Source organism: Triticum aestivum, chromosome 2A, assembly GCF_018294505.1.
Source record: "Triticum aestivum cultivar Chinese Spring chromosome 2A, IWGSC CS RefSeq v2.1, whole genome shotgun sequence".
NCBI lineage: Eukaryota > Viridiplantae > Streptophyta > Magnoliopsida > Poales > Poaceae > Triticum > Triticum aestivum.
The window spans coordinates 547,143,446-547,154,022 of NC_057797.1; the positions used below are offsets into that span (position 1 = coordinate 547,143,446).

Sequence of the window (10,577 nt, forward strand, 5' to 3'; positions counted from 1 at the left end):
GAGGTCGGACTACCACAAGGATGACAGACTCGCCTTGAGCTCGACAACATATATCGTGTGGCAAAAGGAATGGAAGTGTGATGTACAGGTTCGCTAACCAGCTTCATAGTCTGCTTGGTGTTCGGCATGCCTTGCTAGAGGCCGCTACCAACTCTGCAGTTTGGAGGTGATCCGAACTGCGACCAAGCCGACTTGAACCTAAGGGGTCGCGCGCTTAAGGGAAGGAACCTACGAGGTCGGATCCGAGGACACTGGTCGGATGTGATCCGAACTGTATTCGGATTGTGGCTGAGTAGACTTATGGGCTTTAGGGTCCGTGCAAGGCCCAAGTGTTGAGCCCGTGACGGACGCCTATATATATAGTGCAGGTGCGGCACACTCATGGTTGATCGCTTCGGCGCTGTCATTAGGGTTTGCATGTGTTGCGAATAGACACCTCCACTCGCCGCCGGTTGTGTGATCGGACCTAGCAGTCCGCCGCATGACGTTTCTCCTGCACGCGCGGATACCGTTAGAGGGGTGCACTTGTGCCACTCCGGTGAACCTGTACGTGGGAACCGACCACCGGCTGTACGAGGGAGATCGGACAAGGAGGAGACGATCCACATGGACGCGCTACCCCAACTCTTCTTCCGCTGCACGACATTGCGCGTCTAGTGGTAACGAACTGTGATCCATCTCCCGTAGCATGTTCTTGGTTGTTCTGCGCATAGGAAATTTTAATTTGCAGTCGACGCACCCTACCGTAGATCCCAACACGTTGTCAGATGAAACACTGGTTTCCCAAATGTCGGATAACCTGGAGGCCAATGCGAGAATTTGGTTGTTCGAGTTGAACGAGAGTTTGGACCATGACAACTTCACGAGGATGGTCATTACACTTTGGTCCATATGGCATGCAAGGAGGAAGGCAATATACGAATCAATATTTCATAGTCCACAACAGACGGCGTCTTTCATTAGCAACTACATCGCAGAGTTGGGCAACTTGCACGTTGGGAGAGAACATGAAATCACAAGACCGATCCCGGCTCCACTATCGAAGAGCTGGCTACCTCCCCCCTCCCCCTAGTGGCACCACGAAGATCAACGTGGACGGAAGGGCAAACCAGGCGAGGAGGAGCAGTAGCGGCGGTTTGTCGCGACCAGGAAGGTAATTACCTGGGATCATCAGCTATGGCTTACTATGGAATCACTGATCCGTTGTTGTCGGAGACATTTGCTTGCCGTGAAGCGTTAGTTTTGGCTGATGATCTTCCAGAGCAGAAGGTATATGTGGCCTCGGACTGCCAAGAGGCTGTGAACGATATAAACAGAGGGACGGGAGGCCCTAGTGCGGCATTAGTACATGAAATAACGAATCATTGCACCAGTTTTATTTCTTGCTTTTTTGTTTTCGAGCATAGGAATTTCAATTTCTATGCTCACAATCTTGTCAAGTTTGCTTGTAATCTAGACATAGATAAACATGTTTGATTGGGTAACCCCATGACCCAAACCTTGTACATATGATAATTCCTTTGAATGAATAAAGCAGGCGAGATTTCTAAAAAAAGAAAACCTCTCTCTCAAAAAGAAAAAGACTTGTAACTGTACACTGCTACTACGGCGTCACGGTTGGCTCGCGCGGAACGCCGCGGCAGAGCACCCGAGATGGCGGCGGCTCTTCTCCGAGCAGCTCGTGCCTCGCGGCACCTCGCGCTCCCCCGCTCTATCGTCGGCCGCCCTAGCCAGCTGTCCTCCTCCTCCTGCACCGCCTCTGCGGCGGAGACGCTGTCCCCTGCCGCCGCTGCGCCGCCCACCCCCGCAGACGTTGAGGACGCGGTCGTTGTCGAAGCCGAGGAGGACGACTTGAGGAGCCACATCTTCCGGCTGCGGCTGGCGAAGCGGAGCGCGACGGAGGCGCTCGAGAAATGGGCCGGCGAGGGCCGTGCCGCCCCCGCGCCGGAGCTCCGCCGCATCGCCCGCGACCTCAGCCGCGCCCGCCGCTACAAGCACGCGCTCGAGGTTCGCGCACTCCCAGATCCCTGATCTCCTCTGATTGCGCCGTAGTTAGGGCAAGGGTTTCGTGGAGCGATTTGGTACAGATTTAAGTTATTGCCTATGCAACGCAGTGGTACGATCTGTTTGTGCTTTGCTTGGAAATGGTGATGAAATGTTGCTGATGTTTGATTTCTGTAGTTGTACTCTTTAGGTAGCCAATTATTCTGATGAATAGAAAGGATGTGGTTTTTTAACTGAGTTGTACTGCTGGTTAATAATTTTAGGGATTGCCTATTTCCGAATTCCAAGTCGACCAAATTTTCCAAATTCCATGTCGCCTATTTCACGTTGGATGTTAATAGGGTAGGTGCACATTCAGAAATTGTGTGCCACTTTCGGTATAGAAATGTGTGAAGTTGCACACAATTTTTTATGCAGTTTGGTTGGCTTAGAAGATATATAGCCAATCTGTTATATAGAGTCTCCTTTCAAGCTATGCATCATTCTAATACTCCCTCCAATCCATAATAAGTGTCGCATGTAGTTTAGGGTCTTAATACTACAAAGCTATTATTGTCAGATAAACATTTATCTCACTGTGCCATCTTATTGCCAAGTTAGGTAATCCATCTTTTTTGTATTTCACTACATGACGAGCACTTTATCTTGTTTACAAACTCAGCGCGCCGAATGGATATCTGTTCTTGAGATGTTAGATTGGGCAGTTTTAACATGGTCCCTCTTACCTCCTCTTTTCACATGAGAGGTAAGAGTATATAATAGATCTGAGCCATTGCTTTCATTAAGTAATGGGTCTTTATATTAGTAGAAGAGTTATGTCCGTCCATGAAAGAGCTAGGCATTAAATTTTCACCTGGCTAAAGCTCAAAGCTCATATCCAAACAGTCACTTCTCTCTCTGTCTCTTTGCATTGCTTATTCTAATACCTACGAAATGCTTATAAACAGGATCAAACAATTTTACCCTGGCTGCTATATTTCTCGTTCAAGAAAAACAAGAAGAAAGGGCGAGAGCATTAGTTCTTAACTTTGAGTTTTGCAGGTAGCAGAGTGGATGAAGACACATCATGAGTCTGATTTATCTGAGAACGACTATGGGGTGCGCATCGACTTGATTACAAAAGTTTTTGGCGCTAATGCAGCTGAAGATTTTTTTGAGAAGCTTCCACCTGCAGCCAAATCACTGGAAGCATATACTGCACTCCTCCATTCATATGCTCGATCAAAGATGGTAGACAAAGCCGAGAGGCTGTTTCAGAGAATGAAGGATGCAGACCTACCTATTGATGTCCTGGTCTACAATGAAATGATGACCTTGTATATTTCTGTCGGCGAGCTTGATAAGGTTCCAACTCTTGCTGAGGAATTGAAGAGGCAAAATGTTTCACCAGACCTATTCACATACAACCTCCGGATCAGCGCGTCGGTTGCATCCATGGATCTCGAGGCGTTCAAAGGAATTCTCGATGAGATGTCAAAAGATCCAAACTCCAACGAAGGATGGACACTGTACCGGAACCTCGCTAGTATCTACGTCGATGCCAGCCAGCTTGTTAGCTCGGGGAGTTCACTGGTGGAAACCGAGGCGAAGATTAGCCAGAGGGAGTGGATAACCTACGATCTCCTCGTCATCTTGCACGCCGGTCTCGGCAACCTGGACAGGGTAAAGGACATATGGAAGTCGATGCAGATGACCTCCCAGAGAATGACTAGCCGGAACTATGTCTGCGTGCTCTCCGCCTATCTGATGTGCGGGCAGCTGAAGGATGCCGCGGAGGTCGTCGACCAGTGGCAGCGATCGAAAGTCCCAGAGTTCGACATCTCCGCCTGCAACAGGCTGTTTGATGCTCTTCTGGCTGCTGGCTTCACCGACACGGCGGATAGCTTTAGAGAGCTGATGTTGCAGAAGAGCTGTATACTGTCGAGCAGGGCAAACGCGTGCTCCTGAGTGGCATGTTATGCCCTCTGTCGAGAACAGCTGCCTGCTGCTGTGTTTTGGTACGAGAATAATGGACTCTAGAACAGTTTATGCTTTATTTTGGCAAATGCAATCTGACTATATTATCAGGTCCAGCGACGCATTATGGAAAGAAATATATTTTCAGGTCCAGTGTAACTAAGAGCATGCAGGATTCTGCCACATGTATGCAGCGGTGTATGCCACGATTTTGTAGCAGCAGCTAGGCAGTTCTGCAAGCTTTGCTTTGTAGCAGCAGCTAGGCAGTTCTGCAAGCTTTGCTAAGCTGCGTCGTGGCCGTAGCACTCCCCGTACTGCAGTATGGTTACATTCGGGATTAGATTTTGTTATAAACTTGGCATTGGCTAAGAAGCCTCCGTGAGTAATGAGAATCTCCTTTTCACCCGCAAAAAAAAAGAGCTGCGTCGAACATTTTCTCGTGACGTGCCACGGTTCAACCGAAAAGGTGTGACGAAGTTCAGCAAGGAATAAACATGCCCCAGATACCAACTACCCAGGTACTGTACGGCTAAAGCTGAAGTTGGTAACTGACCGCACCCGTGTCATCCTGTGGCGCTCACGATCTGAGTGGCATATGATCGGTACAACTGCTCCACCGGGCAGGCGACATGACATCACCTGCTCGATCACACTTGAGCATGTTGTTCTCCATGCTCCACACCGTTGGTCCAGGAGGGAAATATCTGGTGCACCGGAGCTTGTGGTGCTACCGGTGTACCGGACTCATATTGTGCTTTTAAAATATTCAAAAAATATTCTATGACATCCTGTGCACCGGTAGCATCACAAGTGCGGGTGCACCAGATACATTCCTTTAGTCCAGGTGTAGCATGCACCGGCAAGACATGATTTGCCCATGTCATATGAAAACCAGTCGCGATCTAGACGAGCTTGTCTAAGGATTTCTCGGCGTCATTGGGCAATCCTCAGCTACCACACCCACCATTTTCTAAAAAACTGGAATGATGCTGTATGTGTATTCTACAATTATGGCAAATTGTATGACATTTACGGTCGGCACGATTATTAATAATCGCATCGCATTCAGTGTAGTGTGATGGCAAAATCAGTAGTCAAAGCAGATCAATCTAGATGTAGAAACGTGAAGGGAGGGCCTGTGGTGTGGTGCATACAAGAGCAAAAGGCAAGCGTCCACTCGTCAGAAAATTTCTGCCCAAGAAAGAAAGGAAAGGAAGGTGCGAATTTCCCTCGGGATTTTAGGCGCCGCCGCCGCCGCTAACGTAGCGGCACACCACACCGCCAGCCTCCAGCTGAGCTCTCTCTCTCTCTCTCTTGTAGAGCAGACCACCGCCTCAGCTGACAATTCTATGGTTGCGGCGATGGAGGTGCGTCCACACCTCCTCCTCGTCCTTCTCTGCCTCCTCGGCGCCGGCGCCGGATCATGCGTGGCGCAGACTTTGCCGCCGGCGCCGGTGCCGCAGTCCGGGGCGGCGGCGGCGCCGAGGCCCACGCCGTTCGGGCGCACCATGTCCACGGTCATCACCGTCGCCATCAGCGTCTTCTTCTTCCTGCTCTTCTTCTGCGCCTACATCAACCAGTGCCGCCTCGCCGAGAACGCCGCGCCGCAGGGGGCGGCGGCCGCCGCGGCCGGGGCCGGGGCGTCCAGGCGGGGGAAGCGCGGGCTGGACCCGGCGGTGGTGGCCACGTTCCCGATCATGCAGTACAGGGAGATCAAGGAGCACAAGATCGGCAGGGGTGTGCTGGAGTGCGCCGTGTGCCTCACGGCGTTCGAGGAGGCCGACGACCTCCGGCTGCTGCCGCACTGCTCGCACGCCTTCCACCCCGAGTGCATCGACCCCTGGCTCGAGGCGCGGATCACGTGCCCGCTCTGCCGCGCCAACCTCGAGAAGCCGCCGCCGCCGCCGCAGCCGTCCGCCGTGGCGCCCCCGTCGCCCGAGCAGGTGGCGCGGCGTCAGCCCTCGCCTTCGCCGTCCCCGCCGCACGCCGTGGCGATACCGGTTCGGGAGGAGGAGGAGGAGAGCGACGAGGATGACCGGAAGGAGGAGGCGATGGAGCTGGAGATGCTGCGCAGCGAGCGGCGGGCGGCGAGGCTGCCGAGGTCGCACTCGACGGGCCATTCGCTCTTCGCGGCGTCGGCCGCCGCCGCGGAGCGGAGCGACCACGAGAGGTTCACGCTGCGGCTGCCGCACCACGTGAGGGAGCAGGTGCTGAGGTCGCGCCGCCTGCGCCACGCCACCAGCCTGATCGACTTCGCCGGAGCGAGTCCCGAGGGGAGCGTGCGCGGAGGCCGGCCCGCGGGCGGCGGCGGCAGCAGCCACGGCGGGCGGCGGTGGCAGGCGTTCCTGGCGAGGACGATGTCGTGGGCCCGAGGGGGAGGCGACGGGTCGGTGCGGAAGGGGTGGGACGGGTCCACCCGGCGGGGAAGGGACGACGCCGAGTCGAGCAGAAAGGGGGCCGCTTCGCCGGCGCCGGCGCCGGCGCGGCCATGATGAACTCCACACCGCCACCGGAACTGCAGTGCAGAGCTTGACTGTAGAAAAATGCGTGTAGTTTGGATTTGTTTAGTTGATGGTATGGATAAATTTAATTTTTCACCTTTTTAGTAGCCATAGGAAAATATTTGCGTGTGCTCCTGTGAGGCCTGATGTTTCTCGTTTCCTTTGACTCTGGCGAAGTGAAACTTTTGGTTCGGTCTGTGGATTCCTCCATCCGATAAAAAGCTTTGGCGAGGGAGAAGAATCGGAATGTTCACTTTTGGACTTGTGCGCCCGCCTTTTCGCTTACGGATGAGATGACAGCCTCCCCTTTCGTCAAGAGATCAATTTTTGTTTAGTAGAGTAATAATAATAATACAACTTTGGTTAAGAGACGGTGTTAGTGGGAGGAGCATTTGCATTTGCAAATCCCATTCTCGTGGCCGGCGAGGGGCGAGGGGCGAGCGTGAGGCGTAAGGCAGAGCAGATTGCGCCGCTGGTGTGGTGATGGATGCCTCTTTAATCATTCCCGGTTTGTCCATCGTTCTTTGCGAGATTCCCGTTTTGGCTGGGCGTCGGTCGATCTTCCCCTTTTCTTTTCTTCTCCATTTCCACTCCACTGTCTCCCTCACGGTCAATTTAGTACGCCTATGAATTGGAAGTGAGATTCATTCATGTGTGGAACAACTTGGGGGAGGCTCTTGTGCTTAAGAAATCAGCGGATAAGTTTCGCGATACATACAAAAAAATATGTGAGCGGATAAGAACGTGGCGTGGTTGCCACGGGCACCGCCGAGTCCTGGCCTGCGTAGCGGCTGCGTCTGTGCTAGTGGTAGGAGGATCTAGCAGAGGGACCGAGCCGTGTGTCATGGTCGTGGCCCGGTGCCGTGGTGGAAGACCCAAGGCCAAGGCCAAGGCGGCAACAGAAACGCACCACACGAGAAGCAAACTAGATCATGCATTGCTCGTGAAGAACGGGGTGTATGTGTACGTCTGCTACTCCATGCCAATAACCAAATGCGTTTCTGTAGCCGTCACATGTGCTTGTTTCTCCTGCCCAGATGAATTTAGCAGCTGTTCTACGTTAAGAAAAACAAAAACCGCATGTATACGTCCGAAAAACACGTTCTGTATGTGTTGTGCCATTCAACGCAGGACTGTATCGGCTAAGCGATCCGGACGTACTTTTTTCTAAAAACAGAGAAAACGTTGGGAGGCTTTGCCGGAGTCCGGACAGCAGCTACGTAGGACTCTGACACTCCCGGCCCATTAAATCGCCTCTTCTGATTTCATTTTCTTTCGATCCGTCCTTCTCCCTCTTGCTTTGCATCCGCACCCTCCTCCGCCGATGTCGTCGTTGTACCTCTCCGGCTGGCACACATGCATTGCCGGACCTTCGCAACTAGCACCGACGCATCCGCTCACCTTTCACGACGGCGTCGTCCACCACCCGTCTGTAGGCAGGTACACTCCGCCCTCTGTTGACGTCGTCCATGGCGGTCACCACGCCCGGTAGGTATTCGGTCAAATGCCATGTCTTTTTTAAGTAAGAAGGAGGATAAGTTGTTCTGTGATCCATGGTTGGCTGTATCCACATATTTCTTAGGCAGTAGTAGAGAGGGTCTATTCTAGCAGCGCGTGCATGATTCATTTCACACACGAAAGCTCACTGCGCCCTACAACATGCACATCGTCCATGATGGCATTGTGAGATCGTTATCGTATCGATGGTACGACATGCAGACCAACTCACCAAGTTTTATGGCACGGGTGATATGTTGAAGGCAAGGTAACCATTGTGCGTGGTAGCCGAGGAGATCTTAAGTTTTGGTTCTTCTTGCTCAACGCGTTGATTGATGCATTCATTCAATCAATGCTGATGCCAATCATGAAGGCAAGCTCCTATCCCATCTGGTTAAAGACACGACTGAAGTAGACTTGGATGATATTGTGCGTGACACTACGCTATTTGAGCTTGTCGCGTCAGTACGAAAGAACAAGTCTAGTTCAGCAAACAAAAAGGGGCGCACGTCTAAAATGGGAAAGGTCTCCAAACAAAAAGGTGGTTTGTCATGAGAGGCATGTTTTGGAATAGCAGAGGTCTTGGTGACTTGGCTAAACACAAACACATTGCCGATTGTGTGAAGGATCATGCGTTGGATTTTGTAGCTATCACCGAGTCTAGCAAACGTGACTTCCCAACACGTGATCTTGACCACCTTTCATGTGGTTATGATTACGAATGGCACATCTTACCGCCGTCTGGGAGGTTAGGGGGTATTTTGCTAGGCATCCATTCCACATATTTGGAACTTTTGTCCACTTCGAAGGGGGAATAGCATATCAAATTTCACCTTCGAAATAAGTCAGACAACTTCCTCTGGAGTCTGGTGGCTGTATATGGCGCCGCTCAGGAGGAATTCAAGTCGGCTTTTCTTAAAGAACTTGTTAATACCTGCCGAGAAAATTCCCATCCCATGTTAATCGGGGGGATTTCAATATTCTTAGATATCAGCAGGAAAAAAAATGACCGGTTTGACACTAGGTGACCATTCCTCTTCAATGCTATTATTGACAGCCTGGACCTGCAGGAACTCACCATGTCTAGTCGTCAGTATACCTGGGCCAATAACCGAGTAAACCCAACTTTTGAAAAACTTGACCGGGTGCTCGTTACCACCGACTAGGAATATAAATATCTCCTAGCCTCGGTACGGGCCCTAGAAAGAATTGAGTCCTTATCGGATCACGCTTCATTGTTAACCGATTTCGGACAGACAACTCCAAGTGCTAACCGTCACCAATTCAAATTTGAACTGGGATGGCTCACTAGAGAGGGATTCCATGACCTGGTTAAGAAAGTATGGGCACGTCAACCTCGCGGTAACACGCCAATTCAACGATGGAACAATCGAATTCGTGCTCTGCGAAGGTTCCTTCGTGGATGGGCTAAGCATACTGCTCGCATCTATAAGAAAGAGAAATTGCGACTATCTACCTTAATTGATACTCTCGATAAAATTGCGGAGGTGCGGTCTCTTTCTGCTGAGGAGATTGAGCAAAAAAGCAATCTCAATGAGCAGATTGCTCGCCAATTACGCGAGGAGGAGATCAAATGGTACCAACGTTGCAAGGCAGACTCGCTCGTTCTAGGTGATGATAATACGAAATACTTTCAAATGCTCACCAATGGCAGACATAGAAAGAAACGTATATTCGCTCTAGATCAGGATGAGGGCCGCATAGAGGGGGACGTACCTCTCAGAAGCTTTATTACTAAGTATTACAAAGAACTTTTTGGACCGTCAGCTGATACATCTCTTGAGATGGACGAGTCTATTACTCATGACATCCCTCAAGTTTCAGAAGCGGAAAATGAATTCCTAACCTCCTCATTCTCTGAGGAGAAAATTTGAACCGCGGTGTTTCAGATGGAACACAACAAGGCTCCAGGTCCGGATGGTTTTCCTACGGAGTTTTATCAATGTTTCTGGGATATGATCAAGTTGGACCTGGTTCAGTTGTTTAATGAACTGCATGCTGAGGAGCTTGACATTTCCCGTTTAAACTTTGGGGAAATCATCCTTTTACCTAAGACTAAGGAGGCTAGTCGCATTCAACAATATAGACCGATTTGTCTCCTAAACGTAAGCTTTAATTTTTTTACTAAAGTTGCAACTAATCGGTTGAACGGGGTGGCTGACCATGTGGTCAAACCCACCCAAACAACATTTATGCAGGGACACAACATACTAGATGGAGTTGTTGTACTGCATGAAACTGTACATGAGCTTCACCGTAAAAAGTTGCATGGAGTTATCCTTAAAATAGACTTTGAAAAAGTCTATGATAAAGTTAAATGGCCCTTTCTGTTGCAAACCTTGCGTATGAAGGGGTTCTCGCAAAAATGGTGTCGTTGGGTAGAGAGTTTTGTGTCCGGAGGGAGCGTGGCCATCAAGGTTGATGACGAAGTTGGCAACTACTTTCAGACTAGGAAGGGGCTTCGCCAAGGGGACCCCGCATCTCCTATTTTATTTAACATTATGGTCGATATGTTAGCTACCCTTGTTGAGAGGGCTAAGATGGCCGGCCAAGTCAGAGGTGTTATTCCTCATCTAGTAGAAGAAGGCTTATCTATTC

The 10,577-nt window shown here is 50.8% G+C and overlaps 2 protein-coding genes across 2 annotated transcripts; both read left to right on the forward strand.

Annotated features, from left to right (window-relative positions):
* The first annotated feature begins 1,575 nt into the window (after positions 1–1,575).
* Positions 1,576–4,143, forward strand: LOC123189362 (pentatricopeptide repeat-containing protein At5g09450, mitochondrial). Its single transcript, XM_044601760.1, has 2 exons — positions 1,576–2,007; positions 3,046–4,143. The coding sequence occupies exons 1-2, from the start codon at positions 1,654–1,656 to the stop codon at positions 3,949–3,951; spliced, it is 1,260 nt and encodes a 419-aa protein (XP_044457695.1). The 5' UTR covers positions 1,576–1,653; the 3' UTR covers positions 3,952–4,143.
* A 612-nt stretch (positions 4,144–4,755) lies between these two features.
* On the forward strand, positions 4,756–6,657 carry LOC123185532 (E3 ubiquitin-protein ligase ATL6). The gene has a single exon (XM_044597403.1). It carries the CDS (start codon positions 5,310–5,312, stop codon positions 6,450–6,452), a length of 1,143 nt encoding a protein of 380 aa, XP_044453338.1. The 5' UTR covers positions 4,756–5,309; the 3' UTR covers positions 6,453–6,657.
* The last annotated feature ends 3,920 nt before the right edge of the window (positions 6,658–10,577 follow it).